Source organism: Alosa alosa, chromosome 2 (genome assembly GCF_017589495.1).
Source record: "Alosa alosa isolate M-15738 ecotype Scorff River chromosome 2, AALO_Geno_1.1, whole genome shotgun sequence".
In the NCBI taxonomy this organism is placed as follows: Eukaryota; Metazoa; Chordata; class Actinopteri; order Clupeiformes; family Clupeidae; genus Alosa; species Alosa alosa.
Genome location: NC_063190.1, coordinates 13,291,541 through 13,306,299, shown reverse-complemented (window position 1 = coordinate 13,306,299; position 14,759 = coordinate 13,291,541). Strand labels below are relative to the sequence as shown.

Genomic DNA, 14,759 nt, shown 5'->3' with positions numbered 1-14,759 from the left:
TGTTGGCAATGCATGTTTTTTGTGTTACATACCATGCACAGTGAATGTAGCTGAAATGTCAGAAATAAATTCAGAATTAAGATGTCTAATTGGTCATTCCACGAAATAGGTGCCTTTTCAACTTCAAAAATGTGAAAAATATAATTGTTTCAAACTGATTTTTTTCAATGCCCATTTAATTAACACATCTTAACATGACAAGAAATTGTCTTGGGCCATCTCAAGCGATGCATTTATTTTTTACCATTCACTTATTACATAGAATATTGTAGGATAGTAACAGGACTGATGATTTCATGCTAAATTGCTCATTTCTAGCTAACAGGTCAAGGTTAGGAAGGCACATGGTATGTAATCTGAAAGGTTATTACTTCTAGATATTGGTAATATCAGTATTGATAAATAATTGTTTATATACACACTTGGTACAAAATGGTAACAGGACTGATGTTGTATGCTGGCCCCTCTCTCACAACTCTGATAAATCATGAAACATAGGACATTTAAGAAGAGAGAAAGTTACCCTTTCTTACACTGTGGAATCTGCTTCTTCTAAATGATGTCACTTTCTTGAAAGTATGTCACTTCTAGTTTGTATCATTATTTTATAGGGGGTTTTGGTGAAAGTAACAGGACTGAGATGAAATTAAGGGACAATGATAAATGAATTATATTTTCTAATGAAATTACACTTAAGACTATATAAAACTGTGAAAATTGTATAATTTTACCAACATTTTAAAACTGAGAAGTGTTGAAAAAGAAAAAACATAGCGTGGGACAGGCCAAAATCAACCAAAATCCTTACCCATAGCATATATTTATGTGATTTTATTCATTTGAACTTGTATTTTATTCGGTTTACTTGGTCTTATATTGATGCATATGATCTATAGTAACATTAAGTTTTTTTAAATTACACATGTATTTGTTGTTAAAGCAACTTTAGAACTGATTATATGTTGTGGGACGCAAAAGGCATGATTCACACCGATTCGGTGCAATGACTCAGAATCACACAACCAAATCATGTGTTTAGCATTAGGCAAAGTGCAGTCTATCAATGATGGATTACTGCACGGGCCTACTGGGCCCAGGCCCAGGGGCCCAAGGGGTCAGGGGGGCCTGAAGCCCAAGCCTTTGCATGGAATCATTGCCTCAATATCAACAAATCAGGATGTAGGCTATGAATCTGATTGAATTTAGTATTGGCCATCCCCAATAATTAGTATTGGCCACCCCCAGAATACAGGAAATCACATCAAACAAATAAAACAAATTCTGGGGGAGGACCCCCAAACCCCCCTTCCCACATATGCGACAATTAGTTGGGGGCCCTTAACACATCTGGGCCCAGGGGCCCGAAAGTTCATAATCCTTCCACTCTCTCTGTTTAAAGAGAGAGAGAGAGCAGTGTGAGGTGAGTGAATTAACCTTTGTGTTTGACAATGCATGGGTTTCCCCAACACTTAACATTAGGCACCGTCAGTCTTTGCCATGACTAAGCTTCAACTAGAAGGTGACAGTTTTCTCTTAAAGATAATAGTGTTTACAGGACATCAACCGTAGGCTGTTATTACAGTATGTATTGTGTACGTGTGGAGGATGGAGGAAAACAGTTAGAGATCCATTAGCCAGCCTATCCTGGCTGTCTAATTCGACCACAGGTCTATAATTTGCTATGGGTTAGATAAGTGCTCATTGCACAATTCTTTGGTGGCATAATTTACAGTATACAGATCTCAGTCTTGAAAGTATAGGCTAGGCCTAGACGTGCCATGACAAATAATACAACTTATACAAGTTAAAGTTTCTCTAGACATACATGTATGAACCCAAATAGCAATCCATCTGGCGGAGTCAGGTTAGAACCCAATCGCCTAACATTGATATCCCATGATAAACACAGTTAAGGTACCACTGAAGTCAAGCAGCCAACTGAGCCCTACGATTCCTCCATAAGTTAGCATTGTGTGTAACAGAGTGATAAAACACTAAACATCAGGTTAATTGACATTTTATTAAGGGTGTTTGCCACCTGCAGAAGTTCTTTGTGATTGCTTTTTACATGTCTAAGAGGAATATTTACAGACATCTTCACTATATTCCAATTCGCATACTTCTGTACTTACAATACCTAATATAAGTGCATGTGCACTCATATTACTGTAGGTATTGTAAGTACAGAAGTATGCAAATTGGAATATGGAGCTTAAGTGTCCTAGTCCAAACAATGAAATAAACATCTACTGCCATCTTGTGGTCTTTGATAGTGAGAAAGCATATAAATAATTCTGCATTAGAGCGCCCTCACTGGGCTATGTTTGAAATGCAGCTATTCCTTAACTGAACAACAATGTCTGCACCATCTTCAGCTAATTATGAAGGCTGTTCAGATATATACATTTACTGGACTGTACGGTTTAAAGTTGGAAGCCTGGAGTATTCTAGCATATACCATGAAACAACCAGGACTAACTGGCACATTTACATAACACCACTGCCTGCACAGGCCTGTTTGAATATTCTGTCCACTGCTGTTTCAGATGAAGGCCGTGGGGTCGGACTGGTCACACATCTGCAGCTCCAGATGTGAGGTGATGCCAGACAAGCGCTCCTGCAGAGGCAGCAGGTAGCCTAGCGTCTCGCCCTGAGAGATGGGCCCTGTGTAGCGATGGGGGCGAATGTGGAAGATCTTCACACAGTGCACTGCAAAGGCATAAAGCAGACAAGCCAAAATGTGTCATGCATTATTCTTGAAAAAAAAACTTAATGCTTGCTAGTGTAACCTTCCATGAAAGAGGAACATACTCTTCCCATGATGCAGTTAATTGCATCTGCTGCATAGTTCAGTGAAGATGCTGTTAGCTGGTATAATGAAAAAAGCTGTTATAATCCATATTGCTTCTCTAATAGTAATGTAGTTTCCTCTTTTAACGATGGTCATTAGTGTGGAATGATTATGCATGTTTTTACTTTGATGGGATTTCATAAATTCCAAGGTCCTGATGTCAAAGGCAATGAGAAGTTCAGGGAGATCTCAGTCCTCCTCCACACTTTCCCCATAATCCTCCAAATCACCCCTAGCTTCCTCTCTAATGAGACATTAGCCCTGGACGTGCCCTGTGCTATCACTGTGTTGGGTTTTTGGGCTAAATTTTTGTAATTGAAAACGCATTAGTTTCCCATTCAGGGGAATTCAGGTAGATGCGTCTTGGCAGGGAGAACTATTTCCACCTCTGGAAGCATAGGCAGCAGACTTACCGGAATTGGAGAGCTTAACACCATCAAACTGGATGCCATCAGCTTCACGGCGGCCAACAGGACCACCCAGTGTACCGGTGAAAGGGGCATTGATCTTGCCGTAATCATCACACACAATGTCAACTCCTTTGAAACGAGCACCATTTCTGTAAGACAAGCATGAGACAATAATCAACATTTGATAAACCATGCAATACTATTTGCCACGACTGCAATATTGCAACCCATGGATAATACTTCTGAGGACTTACACTTAAAGACAGGTAAAATGCACAAATGCCAATTAGTTTTGTTATTCTAGTGTCATGCCTTCATTTCTTCTGATGTCTGTCATACTCATTCAGAAGAAAAACAGTACTGTATGCACTTTGAACTCCACTTTTCTTGTGTTACGTGTACAGATGCAATCAGACAAGCGAAGAAAACAAGTGCAGCCCAGACAAAGGCTAATGACAGCCCTGCCAGGATGACACACTCATGCAGACACCTCCTTAGATCACTCCTCGCTGCATTCTCTCTGCTCATTTACAGTCCTTTGGAGAGAAAAGTTCTGGGGCGCCAACTTGCCAGAAAATATATATTTTTTGTTTTGTGCCTTTCAGACAGGAGGCAAAAGAACAGAGGGAATGGGAGAATGTCGGGGAGGACAGATATTCATTTGCAGGTCCCCACCCTCATTTCAGTGATGATGAAAAAGGGGAAAAGGCTCAGACACATCTGAAGAGGAAAATCCAATAACGATAAGCCGCAGAGGCAGTTGATATACCAGCTGTCCACCCTTTACAGAGTAATGATTTCACTACAATACTGTGTACATAACTATTATCAACAGTAGATGACAAATTAAATCACTAAAATAAAACTTCACTATCTATTGGATCTCAAATGCATAATTTCTAGCCTGACGTTGTCATACTCAAATTCTAATCAGTATATGAGTCTGATACTGCTCCATTGGGACGTAATTATGGGGCGTGTTTCAACCGATACAGGGGGGGAATGTCTCTGCACTCAACTGGATAGACCTAATCAATCAGAGCAACAAAATAGCTTACCGTGAGGTGTAGGAAGAAAACACACAATCCATCCTTCTGCTCCTATATCCCCTCTGTTTAATAATAATAATTATTAAATAATATATAATTAATAATAATAATTCTGTTGAACCATGATATGCTACAAATATGTTAAACAGCTGTCGCAAATCCCTCGAACAGGTGGTCAATCAGAGATTTCAAACGAATGAGGGAACATGTCGCAATGCAACAGCGCTGTTTTCCCTTGATGAAAGTGAAGCCACCAGTTTTCCCACATCTCAACTTTGGCCAAAGTTTTCAGAAATAATCATTTTCAGTGATACAAACTCATTAAATAATATGAATTTTCCATATGGGGCCTTAAAAGCCATGTATCCTTCTAGCCACAGCGTTTTTGTGTCAAACATAAGCCTAATCTAAGCGTGCTCAGATGACGTGATAGACCAGGCGATGTTGCTCACCTGCATCATTGTAAAGCCTGGTATGATTGGTCTGCCCGATTTAGGGCGAGCATACTTGCCCCACAATGGAGCAATGCCAGACCGAACTTCCCGTGGGGCGGGACTAAGTTCGGAATGGCACCCAGGCTACATAATTTCAGGAGTTTCCATAGAATCCAACACCTCCCATTTTCCTCCCATTTTCCATAGAATCCAACACCTCCCAACAAACAAGCGCAAGTAGATTGCCTAAGTGTATGGTGTTAATTAACCTGTCCTCTCATGTGTAATTATGTAAGCACCTGTAAAATCGAGTTTTTTGTTTGTATGAATTAACTTTAGTACCAGAATGCTTTGTAGCCTACTTGCTCCTGTGATTATATGACATCCTATACATGTGCACCAATCAAATGTCTTTGTTTGTTTTGCTTTTATTTGAATTGTCTAAGCAGCCAATGATTATTTGTTATTTGTTTATGCCCGCGAAATCGCGGGGAATATGAACATTCCATCTCCTCAGGGGAAGAAGGCTTGTGAGTCTTAGTTTGCCCAGAGAAGAGAGAGATCACTGTTTTCACCTGCTCCGCCTGTCAGTACTGTTTTGTGGCAACTTAGCTGTACTTGTATGTATACCGGCCCATGAACGGTGAACTGTGAAAGGTTTTGGTGGGGGTTCGTTTCTCTTGTCGGGTTTTGTTGTTGCCTCAGAGCTTAACGTTTAGCTAGTTCTACTGGTTGTTAGCTACTAGCTACTCTAGCTCTTGCTGCAGTTGAACATTTTCCTTTGGAGACGAACTCAATTATAACTACGGTGCTGGACCAACCGGAGCTACCCAACCTCTGAAGGACGACTGTTACCTCTGGTGCTGGGCCCACCGGAGCTACACTATTTATGATTTATATCACAAATACTATTTGTGTATTCTTGCGATTTAATAAGAGGTGTATTGTATTTATTGTCTGTCTTTCACACTGGGAACTGTTTAGCTTAAGCTAACAGTGTATTTAACCATTAGGCCTACTGTCTGTTAACGTTAACGTTTCGGGTTCCACTGTTCCACTCAGAGAGAATTGTTCACTCGCTAACGTTAGTCTATTTGCCAGGGCGTTGATTCCCTGTTGCTTCTCATTGAAGTTTCTTATAAATGTCATTCCTATTATTATTACTAGTGAATAAATGTTGTATTGTTATATTTCATTATACTTCGGGTGTATTGGCAATTCCTTTTTGTAACTGCATTCACCACTAGTGTAATTACCCATTCATTGTATATTTTTATTCTGTAAGATTACATCATACACAAGCTTTAAGGTAAGTGTAGTATTTTTTCAGTGGAGGCACCGCGCTATTTTGATTGTTGTTTAATATCCTACTGGTATTCAGGAATGGTCAGCCAACTCGCCATTCAACTGCTGATACCTCAGGATCCTGTTGCGCCACTGTTTTATAGTCTATGTTTATAGTAACTTGTGCCTGTTATGCGTACACCCGTTAAGAAGGGGTTACACATAACACCAAATACCATGTGACAATTTAACACCAACGTTTTATGCTAACTCAAACCTGTTACAAGGGGCAGCCACGGCCTACTGGTTAGCACTTCGGACCTGTAACCAGAGGGTTGCCGGTTCGAACCCCGACCAGTGGGCCGCGGCTGAAGTGCCCTTGAGCAAGGCACCTAACCCCTCACTGCTCCCCGAGCGCCGCTGTTGTTGCAGGCAGCTCACTGCGCCGGGATTAGTGTGTGCTTCACCTCACTGTGTGTACACTGTGTGCTGTGTGTGTTTCACTAATTCACGGATTGGGATAAATGCAGAGACCAAATTTCCCTCACGGGATCAAAAGAGTATATATACTTATACTTATACAACAAGTGGTGGCGTCTCCAGTAAGGCAGACACAATCCCCAGCCAGTGTCTGATTCCAGATCCTGATTCTGATTTACAACGGAGATGACTGTAATCGGAGGAACGGCAGCTGTGCTTTCTGAGCTGTGTGCTGATATACCTCCAGATAATATAGGTTCAATTCTTCAGTAGCTTGCATACTGTTCTTATGTACCAGTGGTGTTTCAGTTGCTTTGGAAACAAACGTCATTTCAGTTCATATCTCAGTCTCCTAATAAAGTCTCCTAGCTGTCAAACACAATTCCAAAAGCTGTAGGAGGTAAGAAGCACATGATAAGGATGAAATGCCTTCAGACAGCAGGCAGCTTAGTGTGAGGACCAGGCTGCATGAGGACCAGAGTCGGGAGTTCGGAAGCTACCTGACAGAGTTGAACGCTCCACAGCCAAACCCGTCACAGGCCCTCACCCGGTTGTGGTGGTGCCCAGCACAGAAGACATCCCAGCCCCCTGCTGTAGAGAGAGGGGAGAGAGAGGGAGAGAGACAGAGAGAGGGAGAGAAAGAGAGAAGGGAAGGGGACATTTCAGTCTGTGTGACTCCCTGTGAGTTGTTTACAAGAAAAAGAATAAAACCAAAAAAAGTTGGGTTTTAAGAAATTAAGACATTCAGAGAGGGTTCCCGGTGATGCAGAGAACCTGGCATGCAGCACTGGCGTCCTGGCGTGCCAACACACTTCTCCTTTAGGTATCTGCCTTGGCACACGTAGGTGTTGCGTTGGCATATGCCACCGATGGCAGTGCAGCCGGCGTCGTTCCGCGGCCCCGCTGCTTTCTTTTGACTCCGCGCCACTTTGTCGCTCCCTGGCCTCTTGGCTTGGCCTTTGTTTTGCCCGGGCCCACTCTTGGCTTTGACGCGAGCCGTGGATGCCATGCTGTTACTGCTGCCACCTCCACCAACGCCACCAACACCACCATCTCCACCACCGGCACCGGCACCGGCACTGCGCGCTTTGTTGCGGGGAGGCTCTTTTCCCTTTTGTTCTTTTTTCACCTTCCGCTCACTTTCGCTCTCAATCCCCAGGGCGAGGCCTAGCAGGAGCACTTTAGATGCCAAAAGAAAAAAGAAAAAAAAAGAGACGAACAAAAGAAAAGGCAGATAAAGAATACAGGATTACACTGCATTTTTTTTAAAGTTTGTGTCGCTGTTTAAATTGTGTCAGGGATTAACCAAGATTATCTCACTGGTGAGAGAGAGAGAGAGAGAGAGAGAGAGAGGGAGAAAGAGAGAGAGCAAGAACACACTTCAAAGTGAAGGTTTACCAGGATGGCTGTAAGCGAGGGGTCATGGAGAGTGTGTGAGAGGTTTTCCTCTCCCACATCCATAGCCACAGAAACGTGTATTTGATCATTCATTAACGGCCCTAGCACCACTGACTCGGGTGAATCTTCTGCCTCTCTCCCACGTTCAGAACATGAGGGGCAGCAGGGTAATTGAAATTAGCTGCTTATCAAGGTATTTTTTTTCTCTCACACAGAGTAATTCTCTCCAGACCATGTAATACAATGATAATGTAGAAAAACACACCCGCACGCACACACACACATTCTCAGTTTAATTGCCTCCACTACCTTGAGAAGTCCATGGACACTGCAGAGATAAAGAAAACTAGATTTCATATTTACTGTAGTGGCTCTCTCACCTACTCTCTCTCTCTCTCTCCTCTCTCTCTCTTTCTACTCTATTTCTTCTCTCTCTCTCTCTTTCTCACCTACTTTCTTCTAATGCATCTCTTTCACCATTTCTTTCTCTCACCATTTTCTCTAATTTCATTTTCTCACCTGCTCTTTCACCTGCTCTCTCTCACCCATTTCTCTCACCTGCTCTCTCACCTCTTCTCTCACCCTGCTTTCTTCACTGCTCTTTTCTACCTATTTTCTTTACCTACTTTCTCTCGCCTGCTCTTTCACTTACTTTCTTCTAACGATGACGATGCCGATTGATGCGCGATTGATGACGATGATTTCGATGACTGATTTTTCTTTGAGACGGATGATTGATGACTGATGAAAGATCGATTTTCGACGATTTTACTGATTTTTCGATTCGATGACGATTTTCTGATGACGATGCCCGATGATTGAGTTTTTTCGACTGATGACGATTTGACTGATGATTGATGCCCATTTTTTATCGATGCCTGATGACGATGCCGACTGATGACTCGATTTTACTGATGCCACTGATTTCTTTACTGATTAATTTATTTTTTCAGACGCCTCTATTTCTTTCTTCATCGCATTTCTTTATCGATTTCTTCTTTTAATTTATTTTCTTCCCTTTACATTTTCTTCTTCTCTCTTATTTTTCGACCCACCTTTTCTCTCTTTCTTCACCTACTCTCTTTCTGCCTCTCTCTCCATCTCTTCATTAAATTTTGCTTTGTTTGTCTCTCTCTGTCATTATCTGTCTCACTCTTGCTCATCTATCAGAACACACACATGCACACACACACACACACACACACACACACACACAGTGACAGCCATACACGTCTCAGTGCATTTATGTCTTCCTATGCTCTATGCAATATAGGCACTTCTATTTGCTTCTATAATAATGGCCACCCTTTGGTGGTATTGAAGTATCCTCTGTGATTAAGCATCAAGCATTCGTAATGACAATAATGTGGCATAAGACACTCAATTATGCTTCACAACTATATGCCTATGCCATTAAGTTCCCCCAGAGCTGGTTTAAATTAAGCACAATTCATGCACAATTCATAAGATATGTATTTAATATACTATAATACAAGCGGCTGTTTTGCTTGATTCATATTTCTGCATCCACTGATTAATAATACATGGAATTTCATAAAACTTGAATGCCTGATTAAACCTGATTAAAAACAGGCAAAAATGTGCCCTGTTTTGGGAGTTGCAAATCTGATGCGGTTGTACTTACAGCACAAAAGCAGGGATGTTTTCCCCAGCATTTCTGAGAGGCTGTGATCTGTGGTACAAAAAGAATATGCAAAGAGACAGCATAGGTAAAGGGGGGAAAAAAACCCAGAGTATTGAATGTTAGGTTGTCTCCCCCTCAAAAACTCATACATAACACAACCTGCCTATTTCAAACATTTCTGTGACTAAGAGCTTTCATTTAATGTATATTTTTATCCGTATCACGCCTGGACTGAAATGCCCTGCTTACCTGTCTGCCGAAGTTCTGAACAGCAACAAAGAGAAGCCTGTGTGGACTTTTTCTCTCTCTCACCCTGTCTCTCTCTCTCTCTCTCTCTCTCTCTCTCTCTCTCTCTCTCTCTCTCTCTCTTTTGAATGAAGTCCACTTGAGTCTAGGCCACAGCCAAGTCTGCTTTCGTCAATATTGATACTGGCCTCCAAAGACATATTTCTCTTCCCGCCACAGAGTGGGACCTGAAAGAAGTGTTGTGAAAAGTTCCATAGTAAACAGCTTGCCCTGATGGTAAGATTCTGGTAAGATGCTGTTTGAAGACACCACAGAAACCTCTCTTAATGCATGTATGTGTGTGAGTTTCTGAAGACAAACCAGAACAACTGCAGCTGCAATTTGTTTTAAACTTTTTAAAAGTTACACTTTTAGTAGTCTCTCTAGTACCCTTCAAAGGGACCTGATGTTTTGATCAAACACGGCTGAAATGATCATATCAGTGCTAAATCCCTGTCTACAGTGTCTTTTACAGTGGCTTAGTTTGCAGGAGCTCGAGAGCACTCCATCTTATGAACATGACACAACAGATGTCTTACACTGTGGATTGACTGGTATGTCCTGTGGCATAGCATTGGGATTACTGCTATCAGTTACTTTCATTGATGTTGCCATCCTTAAAGGGGCATTTCAACGGAATATGAAATTTCTGTCATCATCCGCTCTCTTGTGCCAGTACAAATTCATATTATGTCATTTTTGCCGCCTGAATGGAAATGAGAGAGCTTAATCACCACAGCTGTTTTCCATATAAAGCCAGTGAAAGATTGCATTTTCAACCTCAAAATGCCTGATGACACTCAACATCCAGGACTTTAGTGATATTTGATGACAGTGACGTTGTTCATTTTGAAGCTCTCACTCTCAGTCCTGCACTCGCAAAGACTTGCATATCATGGGTCTGTACATCTGAGTGGCTAAGAAAGTGTGGTTCCTGAAAAGGATGCAGGGCTAAACGGGACAGGTTAGGGGCAGGACATGCTAATATGCTCTGTCTAATGTGAGGAGCAGGTTTAGAAGACAGTCAGCATTGGTAACCTCAGTTTTCCAGGTCCACTTTCTAAGTTGTGTCAAACTGGAGAACTTTGCCTTTCACAGGAGGTTCTATTGTGAGTGGTAGATTTGAGTCAAACTATATGTCAGTATTTGTTAAAGGGAGATAACTGAGGCAAATAAGGACTAAATGAAAGGAAATATAGAGTAGAGAGGGATGTATATTCATTCAGGCTTTACTTCCATGGTGCTGAATACATTTACTGGACTAGGATGGGCTTTCCATCATAGCTGCGTAGCAGATTATATGGCACCTCAATTGATTGATCATTGTGACGATGTGCCGCCTCAGCAGCACATCGCACTATGATTATTTGATTATTATTTAATTAATGATATATGTTATGTCAATTTCATGAATGATTTGTCCGTGTTCTATATGTTGGGCGCGTTCCTTTGCGCTCGAGGAATGTTGCTTAATATTTGATCATGCGTTTTTGGGGTTGTGCAATGGTAACTTTTGATGTCATGATGTATGCTTTAGATGTCCGCCAGGTAGGGGCGGTGTGCCCGTTTTGGGTGTTTAGACTTCGCCGGTGGAAGTAATTAGTTAATTGGCCATTTAAACGCCGGCTTTTCTCTATGTAGGGGTTCAAAGTTTCGTGACGCGCGGTAAGGGGCTGGTGTGAGTCCTGCGGTCAGGTCTGATTTATAGTGGCATACAGCCTAGCCGTAAGACACCTTAGATATTCGTGTTTGTTAAATGTTTTGTTTGTCTTTTTCGTTTTACTTCACGTGTCGGATAGGAAGTGGACTGTATTTTTTATTATTTTTGCACGTTGTAAATAAAACACCGTGGGCCCTCTTAAACCTGCTGTCTCGGCCTGATTTCTCCTTCACCACTCGGGTAGCCTACTCTACCACAACCATATGGTTAGGTATTAGTTTGAAACACACGGTTATGGGATGCACGAAAGGCTTTAATATCGCACAATGTGTGCCCACTGCCTAATACCCATTTTTTTTTTTCAATAAACATTTCTCACTGAAAGGGTCATATGAAGTCTGCTGCAAAAGTCCACAGAGATTTGTTTGACATTTCACTCCACTCATTTGTTCGTTCGCTTGCACAGTTTTTTTCCTCTGGCATTTCAAAGAGAGATGCCACAAGTGTTTCCTAGCAACAGGCCACTGCTCTCTCACCCTCTCTCTCTCATTCCGTCCCCGCCTTCTTCGAACTGCAGCAATGCACCACTTACTCCAGACATGAAATCCATTCTAATTCTCCAAACTCCCCTGACCAACTACTGGAGGAAATCAAATGATATTCATGCCTAACAATCACCCAGCTAAAAGAAGAACGGCAAAAGTGCACAACAGACAAAAAGCGAACAGATCAGCCAAAAAGCTGCCAGACATCTCCAAGACACGGCTGCCATTTTTCACCTCTTCATTAACCGCACCCGTACCTGGTAGGTTTGACAGATGTTATTTTCTGAAAAGGCTCACTGGAAAATGAAAAACCAATGGCGGATATAAAAGTGTAACGCATCATGCATTACACAAGGTATTTTTTAGTGTTTTTATTGTTGCCTCCCCTGTAAACATCTCGGCTTTCTTTGTACACTAGTTATATATATTGGTTGGGGGATTGAGAATAATCTGGGTCACACTGACAAAACTAGATGGGTACTGGAGGCCAGTCTGGGTCCATTCCAAAAGTCACAGTGGGTATTCTATGACCGTGTGTCCATGTGTCTCTAAGGACCTCTTTGGACAATTATCTTTGCTCAATGCAAACATGTGCATGGGTATCTCCAGAGAGTCCGAACAGACACAGTTTTTTTGGTGCTGCAGGGACAGTCCATGCAGACTGTGCTGACGAGAACATTTGCATCATGTGAACGGTGCTGTGAGCATGTCTGTAGAAGTATCCCAGCTTAAGGGACAACGCTCTGGGGAGAAAGAGTCCTGCAGCCTGCTCACCACTGTGTCAGACACACTCCCCCTAAATCAAGTATACTGTGGGCATTTCCAATCAAAGGTTGGGAAACAAAGAACAGTCAAGCACAAGTTGTCTCAGAAGGATACCATGGGATTGCATTTACTTGCGTGTTAGAAGAAAAGAAATCAAAGTTAATCAAATGAGACAATACGATCAATACTGAGCTCATAACAATGCTGTCTAATGACAAGCAAACATCAAATAAAGCACGACGAATGTTGTGTTATGTTTGGGATGGTATTACGATTCTAGTGTTATTTAAGTGCACAATGTTCAGATATTCCATCGTGTGTGAATTTTTTTTTTCATTTTCGCCTTGTGATTCACCGCCGGCTCCATTTCAAAGAGAGTCATGATCCTGACGGCGCCCTTAGTCATGGCAAGCAGTCAGAATGAATGAGGGGAGATGTCGTGCCGGACAAGAAAGGTGACCTGCCGTTGGGGGGTGGGGGGTCGGGGTGGACGGGAGTTATTATGGTACACCGCAGCCCCCCTCGGAACAGCAGGTGAGAAACAGACAGCTCCTCAATCTGTACGACTCCTCCAGGAGCGAGGTGTGTGAGTGTGTGTGTGTGTGTGTGTGTGTTTGATGGAACAGGTGAGATGAATGTCACACGCGTCGCAGTCAATCACATATTGATCAAAGGCTCGGCGGGCCCTAGGGGAGGGTGGAGCGCTGCAGGCCCCGTCCGGGTCTGGCTCAACCAGGCCCTGCTGTGAGTGTGACTCACCACGGGTGGGATAGGAGGGAGCGGACGAACACACATCCACACATGCACACACACACACACACACATGCACACACACACACACACACATACGCCCTCACATACACTCACACATGCACACACACACACACACCCAGACACACACACACACACACACACGGCTTTGATGAAGAGGAAGAACACGGCAGAGTGTCAGGACAAACAAAAGGGGTGGCCTGGAGGGAGTGCTGGCTCACAGTAGGAGACAACCTGTGGCATACACACACACACACACACACACACACACACACACACACACACACACACACAAACACACAGACATAGACATAGACACACATACATACAAAGTGTGGCTGATGAGATCTTTGTGCAAGACCTCAAGCAAGTCACTCATAAAGACCAAGATCATTCTGCTTGGCTTGTGTCTCTATCTAAATAAAGCTCAGGGAATGTTAAACCTTTATGGGAAAAATGCTAGTGAAAGCATGACAGTACTTTTATAGAAGACTCATTTTGTGTACTTATCGTCATGCCATCAAAATAAGAATAAAACACAAAATGAACAGCAACGTGCAGATGGCCACCCTATAATCCACAATGCCAAACAGACAAGTGAGATCACACATAAACTGAATCATTAAACATTTCACACACAGCTCTGGGATGCCACACGAGTTACATCAGCCCGAAGAGATCAATTCAGAACTCCAGAACTAATTAATTTTATTCTTGAGCTCGGGAATACCCCCTATTTTAAAGCAGCACTCATTAAAAAGAACACCTAATTACATTTGCGTAATATCTAATTACTGTACTTTCACATCCAACTTTGCTGATAAAAGTGCCAACTTCAGTATAATTACCCTTTAAGAACACCGATAGCATACATAATTATAACTTCGTGCTCTCCCACACGCCCGTAGGCCTTCTCCCAGGGTAGCAAGCAAAGACGCTCAGTCTGGAGAGGCTGGGCATCTTTATTTAATCTCATTGTGTTATGAAAATGTTCAACGGAGAAATGTAATATCATTCCAGGGATTGATTAGATGTAGTTATATCCGTTCCTTCCAAAAAAATGCCCAGGCCTCATTTTGAGCTGTCTTTATATACAATGTCATCCCCTTTGTAATTCAATGACCACCTGCCTTTTCGACTGATCGGATTGCTGCTCTGTCCGGCCAAGAATGACCTCAGAAT

General features: G+C 42.4%; 1 protein-coding gene across 1 annotated transcript; it reads right to left on the bottom strand.

Annotated features, from left to right (window-relative positions):
• Positions 1 to 2,001: 2,001 nt before the first annotated feature.
• On the bottom strand, positions 2,002 to 9,847 carry LOC125291058. The gene is made up of 6 exons (XM_048237585.1): positions 9,801 to 9,847; positions 9,552 to 9,599; positions 7,283 to 7,687; positions 7,009 to 7,099; positions 3,265 to 3,410; positions 2,002 to 2,709 (listed from the first exon to the last, which is right to left on the bottom strand). The coding sequence occupies exons 2-6, from the start codon at positions 9,580 to 9,582 to the stop codon at positions 2,543 to 2,545; spliced, it is 840 nt and encodes a 279-aa protein (XP_048093542.1). The 5' UTR covers positions 9,583 to 9,599; positions 9,801 to 9,847; the 3' UTR covers positions 2,002 to 2,542.
• Positions 9,848 to 14,759: the final 4,912 nt, after the last annotated feature.